This window comes from Haliotis rufescens, unplaced genomic scaffold, assembly GCF_023055435.1.
Source record: "Haliotis rufescens isolate VD_foot unplaced genomic scaffold, xgHalRufe1.0.p SCAF_1, whole genome shotgun sequence".
In the NCBI taxonomy this organism is placed as follows: Eukaryota; Metazoa; Mollusca; class Gastropoda; order Lepetellida; family Haliotidae; genus Haliotis; species Haliotis rufescens.
In genome coordinates, this window is record NW_025963779.1 from 30,671,141 (window position 1) to 30,689,372 (window position 18,232).

General features: G+C 40.7%; 1 protein-coding gene across 3 annotated transcripts in view; it reads right to left on the reverse strand.

Moving 5' to 3' along the window:
• The window catches only part of LOC124120569 (zinc transporter 2-like), a 44,474-nt gene that overhangs the window by 10,676 nt on the left and 15,566 nt on the right, over nt 1-18,232 (reverse strand). For 2 of the 3 annotated variants that reach the window (XM_046483429.2, XM_046483428.2), the window contains exons 2-4: nt 11,894-11,952; nt 11,353-11,463; nt 1,725-1,871 (exon numbers count right to left, since the gene is read on the reverse strand). In XM_046483429.2, coding sequence (XP_046339385.1) covers nt 1,725-1,871; nt 11,353-11,463; nt 11,894-11,952 — 317 coding nt within the window. Of the gene's footprint in view, nt 1-1,724; nt 1,872-11,352; nt 11,464-11,893; nt 11,953-12,550; nt 12,653-18,232 lie in introns of those variants that run through there. The other variant, XM_046483430.2, reaches the window with a different exon arrangement.

Consider the following 18,232-nt stretch of genomic DNA (forward strand, 5'->3'; position numbering starts at 1 on the left):
AGCACCTCTGTAACAGACAGGTCAATGTAAGGACACCAGCACCCAAGCACCTCTGTAACAGACAGGTCAATATTAGGACACCAGCGCTCCGAGCACCTCTGTAACAGACAGGTCAATATTAGGACACCAGCGCTCCGAGCACCTCTGTAACAGACAGGTCAATATTAGGACACCAGCGCTCCGAGCACCTCTGTAACAGACAGGTCACTATCAAGACACCAGCGCTCCGAGCACCTCTGTAACAGACAGGTCAATATTAGGACACCAGCACTCGGAGCACCTCTGTAACAGACAGGACAATATTCGGACACAGACAGGACAATATCAAGACCCCGGCGCCCCTACGCATACCGACGACACAAGCATGGTCATCAGAGTACTGTTTTCCATGAACATAGCGGTAAGTGTTTAATAAATGTGTTTTTATAATGTTCAACTTTATTTCCAAAATGCATCCAAGAAAACACAACCACTGTTCATTCAGAATACCAACATGTTGAGAACAACACGTTCACTAACTTCATGACTGTAGCCGAATAATATGTCCAACTGTCGTCACACTGATGGCTTGTGTAATGAAGCTAGCATCCAAAGATATTCAAGTTTGTCAGTAGCATATAGAATCTAGCTAGTTGTAATCCTGAGGACAAGTTATTAGCGCAACATGATGTTATCATACCGCGAAAGCTGCAGTGTCCATTGTGTGTATTAAGTTCTAACAGTAGGATGTCACAGGACAGCAAGGGACAACATAAAATATACTGACTGTAAATGAAAAACAACTGGAAAGGCCGACTTCGCTTTTGTTTCTAAAATAACTTAAATAAACATCAATCAAACTGAACAAATCAGGACGAGGCTAAAACGCTAAGCATTCCGTGTACATGATATAAGTGTCTCCTTCTGTGGGGAGTTATCGTTAATACTAAGAGTACTTATTGAATGAGGGAAATTGGGTACAAAATGCTCATGAACTGAAGATGGCCACCCTGCCAGAATTACAAATTTTGCTATTTCTTGTGGCCAAAAACAGCAAGTTGAGTTTAGAATATGCAACGATACATTCGCTTCCAGATTTCTTGATAAAAATGTGACTTAATCATTCAAATGTAACTCATAAACATTGTAAATGGCAACAATCATGCACTTTTAAGAAAGCATTTAGGTCATGAATCTAATTAATTCACGAACTTAAAATGGGATGCATTTTTCAAGCATATCAGTCATGAATGTTCATGAACCACACCAGCTCATGAACCATACCATTTCATGAATATTCATGCTTTTTTAGATTTATGAACATTCATGAACTAAAAATGTTTTACGTTTATGCATATTCACAAAAGTATGAGAAACAATAAATTATTTCATGAACATTCATGAATTATTCATGAATTATTCATTTTTGCCTCGTTGGGGTGACAGGTCATCTATCGGTTACATCCCTTGTAACTCTATAGTAAACATCATGTTCTACAGAATAAGATTACAATATTAACAGCTGCACCACCCAATATGACGTTGAGTGACAAATGGAAAAAAATAGTTTAAAATAAATAAATCTTCTTATTGTATAGACCTACCAAAGCAAACTTGTTCCTACATTAACCATTTACCATCCAATCAAAACATGTGGCTGAACTATGTCAGTTTGGGACTTGAGCAGAACAGGTAGAAACAGGAAGAACTATTTTGAGGAAACACTACCATGTTGTGCTACTTACCAGCTCTGTACCAGCCAAAGCTGAGTTTCTTAGTGGACCTCCTTGTGCCGAGGTACAGGGCTAGCAGTGAGATCATGAAGCTGGCAAAGTCTGTCAGGAGGTGGGCCCCGTCGGAGATCAGAGCCAGACTGTGGGCCAGGAAACCACCTAAAACCAAGAGGAAATCAGTAAGTTTAGGCCGCTTACAAAGGTAAAATCAAAATAATGTCAGCTTAAAGGGGCACTGATCTAACGCAATTCCCCAGACTGGTTGTTGCCTTTGTTATTGTTTTTTCCCCCGTGAGTACCCGGATGATACGCAACGCAACTGAGCGTGACCAGAGACTGGGCTACCGTCTGCAAGGACAGCTAAATAAACTTGGAGGCTGGAGGCAATATTTGTTTTACGCATTTTTGCATAAACACTGATTGGTTAACTGTGATCTATACAGATTTCGACAAAGGGCGCATGTTAATTAATTTCTTCAGCCTAAACAAGCAGACAAAAAGAACAGCGGAGCTCATCGGATGTCGTCATTTGGAAATACCCCAGATGGTTATAGTTTTATACTAAAAAAGGTATCCATGCAGTGAAAGCATTTTCGGATTTCGGCTTGTGTCGATAATACGATTACTACTCCCTTGTTGACATCCACGTTTTCTCGTATAACCCTTCACTTGTGTATTTGTCGTCATCCACTTGATGCTCAGTTAATGAATTTATTACAGGTACAATTAGTGGTACAGTAGCACCACTTAGATTACCTGACAAAGGTTCCCATTTGGCATTTATTGTGTCTGGGGTAATTATTCAATCTAAATCCAGGTTTGAAGTGAGGTGAAATGTGTGTTATGTAATATGCACGTGGCAGCCCAGCAAGAGATGAACGATCAGTTGATTCATTTTTTTGTAAATCAACTGAACGTTCCTAGTCATCAAAGGATTAACAGAAAATACGTTGATTGATTAATCACTGTTATCTTGCACAGTGGATATGTCAAGAGTGAGTGTTTACATGTCTAGGTTTACTAAAACAAAAGGAATACACTCATACCATGGCGTGAAGTGCCGATGTAAAAACAACATACTTTGTTCAAAGGGTTAACTTATAATACGTTGATTGATTGATCATTGTTATCTATCACTAAATGGATTTTTTAGGAACCGTGAACGTTATGAAAATAGTTGTCACGTGGGCTTTCTCAGCCGACCCTTGAGACTTGACACCTATGTAAAACACCTGAAACAATCCAAGTGATCAGTTGAGAAACGAACACGGGTTATAATATCCCGAAACGACATATATCTTTTAAAATATTTGATTGTTACTGAGACACGTGACATCGAATAAGTTTCTTTGTACATCTGCAGACGAGTGAGATATTGTTCCTTTGTGTGGATATTCACGGATACATTCCTCGAACAAGGACGCTGCCTAAAATTTATACACATAAATTTGGTAGGTTTTATTTATGATATTTGCATTTTGTTTTCCTTCCTTTGAACCGATTCGTTCTTGTTTCTCTACGTCTTGGTTGGGAAATTCTTCAATGCGCGATAGACGTTGTTTTCACAGGTCTTTTCCTTTGTAAGCGTGTATATATTACCGTCAATTTGTAAAATGTGATTCTCTTAGGCAATTTATAAAATGTGTAAATATTTCAGTCATTTTGACTAAAAAATCTGTCCAGATTGATTAAGACGATCAAAAAGGCCTACAAACATCACAACAGATTATTATGTAGGATTAGAAGCCAAACAACATAGAAATGTACTTTTCTCAACGTAACATTTTCAGTCTCTTGGTGATGACATTAAACATCAAAATGTTTGGAATTCGTTATCATAATAATACAGATGGAAATGTTTTTCAGTCACTTTGTAAAATAACTGAATATTTAGACGTTTAATAAATTTGTTACACATTTGACAGTAAAAAAAAATACACACTATAAAAAAAGCAATGCTCAGGTGAAATATGTACTTTGTGTTGCAAGTCAAAATAGTGTAAACGAAAATCGCAAAATTACCAAGCAAGTGACTTATCAAAACTTCGTCACCATTACCGATGCTACCCACAAAGATACCTACATTTCCTTATTATCTCGAAAACTGTATTTCATTTTGTTCATCAATGTGACCATACGCCCTTATTACTACCCATAAAAGCGACTAATGCGCTTACGAATGGCGCAGCAGAGGTCGCGAACTAGTCTAGATTTCTGCTATACATCCGGGTACTCACTGGGAAAAAACAATAACAAAGGTAACAACCAGTCCCGGGGAATTGTGTTAGATCAGTGCCCCTTTAATGTATGAGAAAAACTCTTAGTAATGAAAGTCTTAGATGTATTTACCAATTTCAGGTTGGAGAAAGTTGTTTTTTTTTAAATCGAACACTGAAAGGGGTTTGTGGCACTATATGATTTATGAGTATATATATATATATATCATAATGGCATGAATCACAAAAGTGGACTTGGTGTGGAATTCCGCAGATCCCCAGAAAATTCTCATCTTTCCAATTTAGTGAGACCCACGAGCATGGATATAGTACTGACAAACCTGGAAACATAATCAGTTCAAAATCTAGCATTTTAACCTACAATCACAGGTTTCTAGCACTCCATTGTTTGTTTCTTTGTTTTTTAACACCGCACTCAGCAATATTCTATAATAGTCTGTAAATAATCAAGTCTGGACCAGACAATTCAGTGATTGACATCATGAGCATCGATCCGTGCAATTGGGATGCGATGACATGCATCAACCATGTGAGCAAGCCTGACCACCCGATTCTGTTAGTCCATTCTTACGACAAGCATCGTAGCCTTTTACGGCAAGCATGGGTTGCTGAAGCCCTGAATAGTTTCAACTTCAGAGTACAGAATTGTGACAATTTGTCTGGTGTTGTCCAATGAACAGGTACATCAATTAGATCATCCTCTGGCATTGGCATACACGTTCACATGACAACATATACATAGTGACATTTACAGTTGCACCTGCTGACAAATATACACATATGAACAAATGCGTTCACATGACAAGTAACTCACGAATGTATATCTACACACATATGTAAAGAAGTGCATGTGAATTGGGTATAAGATGACAGGGCCACCTGTCCCCACGCCAGCTTGGACCCTCGCAATTCACAACCCAACACAGGTATTCCAATATACTTGTAGCTTTACTTCTCAGTAATGGCCAAACAACATGTGAGGAGAAGACGACACAAGCCAAGGGAGGTAACTCTCCCACTACCTAGGCAGTCTGCCGCTAAACATAAACAACGGTCGCCAACCACACTGGCGCAACCTCCTTTTTTCTTTGTAACACATTACCTGATATGGGTTACTATTAAAGACTCATACTGTCATAAACAATACCCAAAATAACTGGTCACAATAAAACTTAAAACCTGATGTAGATATCCTTGACATCACGTGATATAAGCTGATACGACACCATAACTATAGCCTAAATGCGAAAAGGTATCCAGACACAGTTGATGGACATAGCAACATAAACATGTTAGAAATCGGTTACATAGTCATTGAGGTGTTGAGGTGGTCGCCGTGCACGGATTGACCTCCTTTGTGCACAGACTGGAGTTGAATACACGGTATCATCAGTGTCATCTGTATTCACAATGTCATTGTCACTAACATTTTCACGCAAGGAGTCCTGATTATCAAGAGGAGGATGGTCTGGTGGGTTGACTAAAATGTCTTGGTCATGATATGGTTCATTTAGCACTGGGGGAACGATGGGAAGGGTAGGTGGTTCAGTCCTTTGGGGAACAGTATCTATCTCACCATCAGAAGACTCATCGCACACATAATGCTGAGGAAGTCCACTTGACCGTTCATGTTGACATGGAACTCTGAAGCACTCTGATTTTTTTACTCTATATGATGTGCTTCGAAGTTGGGAACCCACAAACTTCTGAATGTTGCACCATTCACCATCGTTAACAACCACAAGGTATTGATCTCGTGACCGTGATTTATTACGATCTGCATGTAGATATACCAGGTCACCAATGCTGATGTTAGGGGTGGGCAGGCTAGGGATATGGGCTTTAGACATCTCACTGTGTAGGTGATTGGTAGTTCGCCGGTGATGTTGGTCAAGGATCAATTTTCTGTCTCCAACGGGTATTTGGTGGTTGTTAAATTGATCTCTTTGTGTCCACATTTCCCTGGCGGATAACCCTCTGGATCTGATGCGAGAATTTAGTTGAGCAGTGGCTATAGCTAGGGTTATAGGTGTGACCGACCCCCCCAAAGGATCACTTTTTAACAATTCCAGCTCCAGCTCTTGAATAGCTCGCTCGGCTACGGGATTCTTGTTCTTGTTCTTTATTCGACCAATTTCAATGCAAAGACGTTGACTTCGGAGAAGGTCATCTTGAACTAAGGCCTTAAACCCTGGAGCTGGGTCAGTTCTGATGACCGCCGGGGGTCCATCTAATGGTCTCATCTCAACACTTAGGCGAATCAAAGCCTCACGTAGGGTTCCCTTTTGCTCATTTTCAATGGCACATGTACAGGTGAAAGATGTGACACATTCTCTCAACACAAGTATGAGTCTCTCTCAAGTCGTTCTCTTTTTATTACATCTGCAGCAAACACGGCTCCAATGATCTCTGGGGGATCAGTAGATGACTGAGCCACAACTGTGTGGGGAACCTGTTGAAGAGATGTACAGTGATAACATCCGCTTGAAACTTTAGTTATTGCTTGATCCATGTCCAAAGCATAGAAGTAGCGGTTCACAACGAGTTTCAACTGGTGGGCAGAAGGATGATTTAACTGGATGTGCATTGCAGTCAGTAATCCATCCAAGACTTGTCGTGGAATGACGATGCACTCTCTGATGGTAACAAGGGGCTCATTTCTTTGAATCACCAACACACCATCTTTGGCGATGGTCACAGACTGTAGATAACGTTTTACGTCTTTAACATCAGTTTGTTTCTTGGATGGACGAGTGCCCTGTATGAGATGAGCATGTGTGCGTCTGAGATCAGAACACTCTGACTGGATGGCGAGCCATGCATTCCTGTTGGTGTATGGCAGTTTAGATTTCCCTGACATGATGTCCTGAACAGAAGTACCACGTACCGTACAGTCCTCAGTTTGACGAATGAATGAGCAAATCTGACACAGGGGCTCGTCACACTTGGATGCATTTCTACTGGCAAAATCAGATGGAATATTTGCAGAACCACTGAGATGGCGAACAGAGGCCTGGTATCTACTCACTGTCGACAAAAAGGTAGACACTCTGGGGCTTGCTGAAAACTCTCCACGACACAACTTTTCATATGCTTGAACACATGGTTTACTGTCAGTCAGGATACATGCTTGTAGGCTTGACTGTACAAGGTAAGGATTAAAGTGCTTGGTGGCAACAGCTATAGATAGCGCTTCTATTTCACACGGTAGCCATGTCATTTGACGCTGGCGCAGTTTGGCACTGAAGAAACCAGCGAGGAGAGTACTGTTGTTCCTTGTAATGTAGAGAGTAGCACCTATGCCATGGTTTTTCACTGCTCCATCTGTAACGATCCATAGCTGGTCATCCCTCCGAGGAAGAACAATGGTTTTATGTGAGGATAGTGCAGATTGAGCATTTCCAAAGGCACAGATAAGTACCTCTGACCAAACTATTCTCTCTGCTGAAGGACGTCCAGCTTGAAGAGTGTCCAATGGACCCAATAGTCCAGCACAACCTGGTATTACCCGGGCTAACACTTTGTAGGCTCCAATAAACGACCTCAAACCCTTGACTGTAGATGGACGGGTGCAACTAGAGAGGGTGGAAATTCTGTGAGGACTTGCTTGAATTGAGCCATTTTTCCAAATCCATCCTAAGATGGTCACACTAGAAGGGCCGACAGTAGTCTTGGCAGCTGAAAGCTTTAGTCCATTGAATTGCAAGGCCTGTAGAACACGTCGCCAGTTGTTCAGAAGCTCGTCTACGGTATTACCTCCACAATATAAGTCATCTGCCAACTTGGCCACTGATCCTTCCTTGAGCAAGTGCCCAAGCACACGACACATCAATTCTTCTAACGCAGTTTCAGAGCCCGGCATGCCCATGGCTGATCGGGCATAAACACGGACTCCACGGAAGGGAGTGGCCACACCACAATATTTCATTGATCCACGTGACAGGGGTATTTGGTAAAACGCATTTGTTAAATCTGTGGTTATGATGTACTTCCATGCAGCTATCTGGCGTAATGTAGAATCAACATCAGGCATGAGTGATGGTTGTGGTTTACTATACCGCCCCACATCTGTGAATGCTGTAACCAGACGAAATCCACCATTTGACTTCTTGACAAGGAAGGATGGATTTAAATATTCCACTGATATCCCCACATCTTCAGGCTTGACGAAGACACCAATGTCCTCAAGCTCATCGAATTTGTCTTGCAACTCTACAAGTTTGTCACGTGAGTATTGTGGGACTCGTCCCTTGCGTTGAGGGGGTTGGACAGGACCCATGTTGACAACTGCCTTGAACGGGCCAGATTTTCCATTATATCCATGGACATGTGGATTAAACACATCATCGTACTCCTTTATGAGGGCGTGGAAACTGTTGCGAGTGTCTGGTGTGAACTGGTTATCTGGGTCAATGCGTACCTGTTCTGAACAATTGACCTTGCATGTAGTAGTGGACTGTCTGAGAGGAATGCTTTCTGATTGACTATCGACCATCTCGGTCCCAGAGTTTGGGATGGTGAATACTTGTTGAACCTGGCAAAAGTGCTCATGCTTCTTGAGGACAAGAGGCTCTTTGGTGTCATTAGGAATTCTAATCTTCCCTGAAACGCTGGACACTATATCTGGTGTTGGCCATTCTTTGTGGTCTTTGAATAAATCACCTGTTAGACGTGGTTCCACTGCGAATGTGTCATCTGAGTGGATCAGGTCATCCGGGAGTGATAACTCTATGAAATCGCCAGGCCAGATTGTTGTAGGGGACTTAGGCGCTCGTAAGACATGTGCACGTCTAACTGTATGGTGTGACGAGTGGGTTTCTTGGTTGCCGTACTGGAAGGTGGTTCCATCTCCAAGTGTAATTTGGCGCTTAGCTGGGCGAACGGCAACATCATTTATTTCCATGAACGGTGTTCCTGCAAGCAACTCAACATCAAGGTTCTCCACAACAAGGCCCTCGAAAATAAAATCCTTATTGTCACGGCTGAGAGTTACTCATGTTTCACCAACAATATGGAGTGGGGATGAACAATCAGCCTGATGGGCAGAGTGTGAACTTTTGGTGACTTCAATGCCGAGTCTCCTGGCAGTAGTCTGACTGATCATATTACCTGTAGCTCCACTGTCGAGGGTAAGACATATGACATTATGACCATAAAATGCGTTCATATATGGAGACTGACGTACACTGACTCTATTGACTGAAGCATTGTTTACACTTGAGGCAGTAACGGGAGGTGTAGATACTGTGTCTGTATGAGGGTACTGTCCATCTTCATCCTCTGACTCATCCAGGATGCTAGCTATTTGACGTGCCTTAGCCAGGTATTTTCTGTCTTGATCAGGTAAGTATGAACATTCACTGAGAAAGTGATTGTCATTAGGACGACCAGCTGTGTGACAGAGGGGACACATTTTTGAGGTTGACTGGTAACGACGTTTATTGGATGTCTGCTGTATGCGAGGTCTAAAATTAGATCTTTGACTGAAGTTGTTTGCTCTAGTGGTAGCAGTCCTCATGACCTTGGCATCCTCAGATGAATGTATTTCATCTAACAGGGAATTGAGTGCCTGTGATATCTTAGGGTTTAATTGACGCTAGAGTACGGGATCTCAGTTCCGTTCCATATCGTTGCTTCACCAGCTTGGGCAAATCAGGATGGATAAGGCGCAACCAAGTCAGGATAATAATGTTCTCTAACGTAGGTGTTAATTCCTCATCCTCGCCAATCGCCTCTCCATGATGAGTGATTCCGCCATTTTGTCTGAGCAGATTATCTTCCATAAATGCAGACAGGCGCTGGTAAAGATCCTCTGGTCGCTCCTCAGGTTGGAGGTGTATGTCACACAAATCAAGAAAATGTGCACCAGATGACTGGAAGCCGTAGTGTAGTCTGATAGTCTGCCAGATACTTGAAATCGATACTGAACTTTTCACAATGGTGTTCCTGGCAATTACAGGACAATAATTGGCGATTTGGCCCAACATTAACTCGAGTGATGTTACCTTTTGCACTGCCGTCTTGCGTTGAGCTCCAGCAACGTCTTCCCCATCATTTTCAAATCCTCGTAACGGGGTTGCACGTGTACGTTTTCCCCACGTGGCGCCGTCAGCAAGAAATGTTGCAAAATTTGTGTCCAGTGATAACGTATATAGTAGGTTTTGTTTCCAATTCTCAAACGAATTAACAGTTTCATGTTTCGTGAGAGACCACTGTTTCGGTGCTCTGTGAGTGTTTGCCATGATGTTATGCTAGTAGGCCTACTTGAAATACCCGCGCTATCGTGGCGATGTCGACCAGGTAGATTGCACACTTATTCGTGTAGTAACTGCAAAAGTCAGGTTAAGTGCCGTGTTCAGAGATGCGGATGATCGTCTCCGCTGCCACCACGCCAGCTTGGACCCTCGCAATTCACAACCCAACACAGGTATTCCAATATACTTGTAGCTTTACTTCTCAGTAATGGCCAAACAACATGTGAGGAGAAGACGACACAAGCCAAGGGAGGTAACTCTCCCACTACCTAGGCAGTCTGCCGCTAAACATAAACAACGGTCGCCAACCACACTGGCGCCAAGCATATTCCTAAGGCAAGGGAGTTAACTGACTATGAAAGTCCAGTTTCCACCCTTACTGAACTAGGCTGGAATTATGGAGTTATATTTTAGCTGGTCTAACGAGTATTTGCATAGTCCAATCAAAATCGTGTAATGAAATTGACATCTGGTTCGTAAACTGCAAAGCAGCTTTTGGTCAATTGCAGGATTTGCAAAGCATGTGTACCGAAAACTTTGCGTCAACAGATATTTTCCAAATCTTTTCATGTTTTTAATCAAGGTGCTCACGTGATTTGATTGTGATTTCGCAAAGTAAGACCTGTTTTATTACAATATAAATCTTGATTATTGATCACATCGTCTTGTCTGGGCAAAACCATTATATTTGAAACAAATACAAGTGATATGAGAGGTGGAATCTGATTGGTCAATAGGAGGGACATAGAAGGGACATAGTTCGAAAAGGCTGAAAACTAGACTTCAGTCAGTTAACTCCCTTGATTCAGGAAGATGATGCCCACGGTGGACTCTTCCAGCTGAGAGACTGGACATGACATCATGACACATTCTGTCATATGCTTCTGTGACAACTGAAACCTCATTGTCAGCAGAATGAAAAATACCCAAATAATTTTTTTTTGATCAACATTGATATAAGTTAATACATTGTGAATGCCATATCCATATACCAAGACACACCATATTTGTTTAAATTTTGGGATTGAGAAAAAATAGATATTTCTCAAGAAAAGTATTCATTGTTCTTATGCATTGAAAAGTCCAGAATTTAAAATCCCATACAACAATTCAGAATGCAGCACACCGTTGTTTGACAAGGATTCTTACCGGCAATCTCTCCTATCATGAAAAGAAGACATAGCACACTGGCTATGATAAGTTTCCGCCGAGCGCCCTTGTCTACTTTCCCCAACTCTGTATCATCATGACAATGATTTCCTGCACAAAGACAACAGAGAACAGGAAATGATAACAACAATATTAACAACAACAATAATAATAATAACAATATTTAAAAAAAATATTTGGTATGTAACTTTCACCAAGAACTGCGTCAAGTCTTGTGAATGTTAGTTTACTCAAGTTGACCAAGCAGTCAAGACAGTTTAGGTGTATGATGACCACCTTGTCAAACCACCCTAAAATTAAGAGCTACAACGCGCTGCTCATCAAAGTGTCAGATTCACATGTGGTGTCTACCCTGTAAGCAGCAGTATGCAGTCAGTATTCGGAGTCGTTTGCCGATAAATGAGATCGCTTTATGGCATAAATTTTAAAGGGAAGGCAACCTCTAAATATTTTTGTCAGGGGACATCACTTGCATTATTTGGAGGTGAATTAATTTCATGAGTTGCAGTACATTTCTTACCAGATGATGAGTAAGAATTCGTCAGTGGGCCAATGTCAGCTGATTGCGGTGTCGAGTTTCTGCAAGAAAGATAAGACATTTAAACACGATATTCATTGAAAGTTGGAAAAATATTTGCTTCTACTATTTTGAACCATTGTTCTTTGAAATTTAAGTCATCAAAAGCAAACCCTATGATATCTAATACACATTAAAGCACTGTAGCTCACCTGGTTATACATTAAATTAACAAAAACACATCATAATGTCACTGCCAGTAACTTACGGTCCATATAACCAGCAGGAATGAGTGAGTATGGTTTTATGCCACTTTTAGCAACATTCCAGCAATATCACAGTGGGGGACACCAGAAATGGGCTTCACACATTGTACCCATGTCAGGAATCAAACCCAGTCTTTGGCATGACGAGTAAACGCTTTAACCACAAGGCTACCCGACCGCCCCTAGCAGGAATGAAATGCTACCATACACTGTATAGGCTTCTGGAGTTTTTAAAAATAGATCTCCCATATTTGACAGGCATGAATTTGAACAGAAACAGCAAGTCATGCCACAAGCTGTGAAGGCGAGCAGTACAATGTATATGATGCTTATTGCAATGCTTCATATATAATGACGAACGATGATGCCATGGTCAGCACGACATTTTGCATACCTCAAGTCCTCCATCACGTCCAGGGAGAATAGCACAGAGGCCCTCTGTATACTGCAGAGTATGGGGACAAGAGAAGTTCTTAAGGGAAGTATTTGTAACATTGTGTGATACCTCTCAATGCTGATGAGGAAACAGCTCTGCGCTTGTTACAGGTTATAAGTTTTACTTTCCATTTCCTTGAACATGCACCAGTCCATACATCTGGTTACTGGTCAGGTGACGAGACATGGTACGCATCATGGCGAAGTGATGATACTCTCAATTATTTTCCCGTGTAGAAACGTGTTCATGTGATTCAAGAAGAGCAGTCATTGCTCACCAATACGACCATACTTGGGTTTATTATTTGTTTACAGGTATGGTTTTCAAAAGTTGGAAAGAGAGAAATAACACACAAATTGGAAGAAACATGGATTTGGGATGTTTAGAGTGATCACCGATACACGTCTGTAGGGTGGAATAAACTTGTTGCTTGGACTGTTTTTTTTATCATGCCAAGTCAAAGAGTTACTTCCCCTTAAAGGGGAAGTGTACACGCAAAAATCACTTTCTTTCTTTTTCTAAACAAAACGCAATTTTAGAATTAATTAGTATCTGTGTTTGAAAATATACACTCATTTTTTTCACAGTGAAAGTAGGAAGCTCACAATAGTGTGAAAATGATATGCCGTTATGAGGCCTTCGTTTTTCGAGCTAAACAGGCCTGAGTTATCCCCCTTAGATTATGACGTAATTGGTGCCAATTCAACTGGGTCCCTGTCTATTCTCAACGCAAAAGATATCAAGTACCAGTTTGCGGTAAAACAACATGGTCTACGACACACTCCGACGCAGTGGTGACTCAGCATAACACTATGCTGGCTGGCATCTGAGACGCTAGAATCACACATCTAGACCTACACCACGTGAAGCGGCTCTAACAAAGCATGATGACGTCATAATGTTTATCAATTGGCACCAATGACGTCATATTGCAAGGGGCATAAGCCATTGTGTTTTTGTTGTGGAAATAGAACACTTGGTAAATGTGAAAAATATAAATCGTTTTAATGCGAAAAATATGTTAATTAATTGTGATATTTTTATATTTTTGTCTATGACACTTCTAGGTTAACACTTTTAATGTGGAAAAAGTACAAGAAAAATAGGTTAATTTCCGTGTGAACTTGCCCTTTAAAATGTGTGTGGGGCTGTTTGTACTTGTCCAGACTAATGCTGGTTTTACATTAAGACAAATAAATCAACACATACATTCACTGCAGGCCAAAAGGACCCATACAAATTTGAAACTGTGGGCCCAATACGAGAACTACCTGCCACGGGCCTAAGGGCAGGTGCTTATTTTGAACACTGCCCACTGAGGCACAGTACACTCCGAGCCGACCAGTCCTTGTTTAATTCCCCTAATGCCTAGCACCAGACAGGGTAACAGCAGGTATGTACCATCTTTCAAAGTCTTTTGGTATCATGTGGCCAGAGATTGAACCATCCACAACCTGCTCTCTGGGCAAACTCTCTATCCACTAGACCATGGAGGTGCTCTCTAGATGTCAACCATGATAAGGGGCCATTTATTTTAGGGGGTGGGGCAGATGGAATCAGGGGAGGACCACCAAAAATTATGACAGTCTTTAGGGGAGGGTCATAAAAAATAATTGTCAGATTGTGTCATCGAGTTAAAGATGGGATTTTTATGAGATTTTGTGGGTTTGTATCACGGATGGGACTCAACCCAAAAAGTACTAGAATCTGTACTTTACAAAGAAAGTGTTATCCCAAATATGACATTTGTTATATTAGGAGATTCTTATTTTCTTATTTATTTTCATGTGACAAGACAATCAGATTTTTAAAAAGAATATTTTTATTTAGTTTTCTTCTTTGCATAAGCCTGTCCTACCTTCTAATAAATATAGAAATAAATTGCACTTATTTTGAACATGTTAAACATGTCAAGCATAGTTAACTTTTACTGAATCCCATTGTTCTCGAGGAAATTCACCTCAACATGCTCAAGTAAACCCCAACAGCATCTATCTTTTTTTTATTAAATTGCTTCCTGTACCTTGGCCAAGAAATTCAGTAAACAAATCAATGATATGACTGGCCTAACTTAGACAAGTGCCTGCGCGACCCCCTCATCGGGATTCAGCTGTATCATGCTGCATGACTTGGCAGCTGAAACTGACACACTTGACTGGAGAGGATGCAGCTACGTCAAAGCTCATGACTCATACGGGCAAGGCAGCATCTCAAGGAAAAGTGGTTTCTTCGAACCCCTTAAAAGCATATTCATAAAACGGAACAAACATGAAATACTCATATCCTCGCCAATGTGACATGTCCGGTTGTCTGCAAATCAAGAAATATTGTATGTTTTTTAAGATCTGCTCTGGAAACAAGCACTACCGCCAATTTTAGTCTAAGTCAAAATGGAAACTTGAAAAACATTTTTTTTAAATCCCAAACTATCAAAAGACACCAGTTCACCACTAGACCTATCTATGTGCCAAGTTTGGTTAAGATATCTCTCATTGTATTTAGTTCTGCTCGAAAATGAAACATGATGGACGGAAGGACGGACAGACGGCACACATTCCTATATCCCCCTTCCACTTCGTGGTGGGGCATAATAATCCTCTGTAAGAAAATCATCAGTTCTTTTCACCATAATGAAGCCAGCCTGATAACGGTGTAAGAATCTACAGTGAAGCGTCAACATATGCTAAAAACCAGTTGCTATTCATAAAGTTATATATGTTTTCTTATTTACTCACAAACTTCTAGAATACCAATCATACAGTGAATAATGCTTACCAAATACAGCAGGCCAAGTTTTTTATGATTATGACAGCAATAACTGATACTGATATTACATGCCAAAAACCTTCTACCGTTGTATGACCGTTGTGTTGTTGGTGAAGTGTATACCAGTCAAATGTATCATATTCAGTGTTTGACATTAAGAGGGCCTGGAGTAGTGAAATCGACATCTGGTTCGTAAACTGCTGTGCATATTTCTGTCGATTGCAGGATTTGCAATTGCGTACTGCCGATTCGGCATCTACAGATAGTTTCCAAATCTTTTCATGTTTTTAATCAAGGTGCTCACATGATTTGATGCATTTCGTGAGTAGGACTTGTTTTATTACAATGTAGATTTTGATTATCGATTAGATAATCTTCACTGGGTGCGACCATTTTATTTTAAGCAAATGCATGTGATATGAGAGGTAGAATCTGATTGGTCAGTAGGAGGATCATTAAGAAGGGACATTACTTGTAATCGCCAATGGTGGCGCTACAATCGAGCCCAAAAATTCCAGCCTAATTTGGCAAGGGTGGAAACTGGACTTTAACAGTCAGTTAACTCCCTTGCCTCAGAAAGATGTCACTCTAGTACACATCTGCATTACTATCACATTATCTGAGCATCTGTTACAAGGGTAGCAAATCCATTACTTTACATTTTCTACATTTGGAATAAAATTTACATTTTGAAAACAATCTTTAATCTTCCTGATGTGTCTGTTATCTTGAGTAATGAGTGAATTGGGTTAAATAGGGCTTTGAATATTTTACCTGTGTTTGATGTGGGGAGAAATCCCGGTGATGCAGGTTTTAGATGGAAGGTGAGTAGAGGTGAGGTGAGGTGAGGTGAGGTGAGGTGAGGTGAGGTGAGGTGAGGTGAGGTGAGGTGAGGTGAGGTGAGGTGAGAAATGTTGGTTCTATATTATTGCACTTACATAGCGATGTGCATGCACAAGAATGCATAGCTGCTTGGATCCGAGACTTATTCCGGTTTTATAGTGCAAGCCCACTGAGATACCATGTTGCAGTTTTAACATGGATACCCTTTAGACACATTATACTGACAGCCCTTGCCTTATCCCTTTATGCCGAGCACCAGGCAGGGAAACAACAAGTAACAACTTTTAATGTCTATTGGTATGATGAGGATCAAACAACTGACCTTCCGCTGTCTGGGCAGATGATATAAACATTAGGCCACGAAGGTGGTTGTATGCATATGATTACAACAGATACAATAGACACTATCACGCACCAGGCAGGGAAACAACAAGTAACAACTTTTAATGTCTATTGGTATGATGAGGATCAAACCACTGACCTCCTGCTGTCTGGGCAGATGCTATATACATAAGGCGATGAAGGTGGTTGTATGCATATGATTACAACAGATACAATAGACACTATCACGCACCAGGCAGGGAAACAACAAGTAACAACTTTTAATGTCTATTGGTATGATAAGGATCAAACCACTGACCTTCCGCTGTCTGGGCAGATGCTATAAACATTAGGTCATGAAGGTGGTTGTATGCATATGATTACAACAGATACAATAGACACTATCACGCACCAGGCAGGGAAACAACAAGTAACAACTTTTAATGTCTATTGGTATGATGAGGATCAAACCACTGACCTTCTGCTGTCTGGGCAGATGCTATATACATAAGGCCATGAAGGTGGTTGTATGCATATGATTACAACAGATACAATAGACACTATCACGCACCAGGCAGGGAAACAACAAGTAACAACTTTTAATGTCTATTGGTATGATAAGGATCAAACCACTGACCTTCCGCTGTCTGGGCAGATGCTATAAACATTAGGTCATGAAGGTGGTTGTATGCATATGATTACAACAGATACAATAGACACTATCACGCACCAGGCAGGGAAACAACAAGTAACAACTTTTAATGTCTATTGGTATGATAAGGATCAAACCACTGACCTTCCGCTGTCTGGGCAGATGCTATAAACATTAGGTCATGAAGGTGGTTGTATGCATATGATTACAACAGATACAATAGACACTATCACGCACCAGGCAGGGAAACAACAAGTAACAACTTTTAATGTCTATTGGTATGATGAGGATCAGATGTCTTCTTGCTCACAAATGTGTTTGAACCAGTACTATCAAAAAACTTGCCACACATCAAGAAGTAACTGGGAAAAATGTCAAAATGGTTATGAAAAAGTTAAAAGGGACACAACAATTTGACATATAATTCAAAGTGACAATGAAAATATCCATGAATTAATCATATTTGTAGGTATTGAATACTTATCACATTTCAATATATTTTTTTAAAAAAACAATGGAAAATTTTTCAGTTTTAAGTAATTAATGTATTTGAATCTATGAACTTATCAACAGTTAAACATGGTTAAATTGAGTTAGTCTCGGGCAATTTGAACATAACGCATGCAAGGGGTGCCATTATGTGACACAGAGTTTCAGAAAGAAATGAAGCTGGGATGTTTCTGTGATCAATGTGTGCTTCCTGAAACTATTATAAACATTTAAATGTGCTGATCAGAACTTATGTAACAGTTGTTATGGTTGTTCTTGCAACCAGGTCATGTTGATGAGAGCCTGGCTGCATTACTCATTTTCCATGAAAATGGAAGGTTGGACTTACTCAGAATCATTTCCGACAAACCATTGGTCGCAAGGTCAGGTATGCCAAAGTGTGTACTGATGTAAAACAGCTTGTCATCATTCATCAAGACATTTGTCATGGTGATGATATTTACAGACTGTACCTGTGACAGCCAACTTCAACTTCCATACATTCAATCTGAAACCACCTGATAACCTTTAATGGCAATTTGACAACACTGTATCAATAGTTTTTGTTT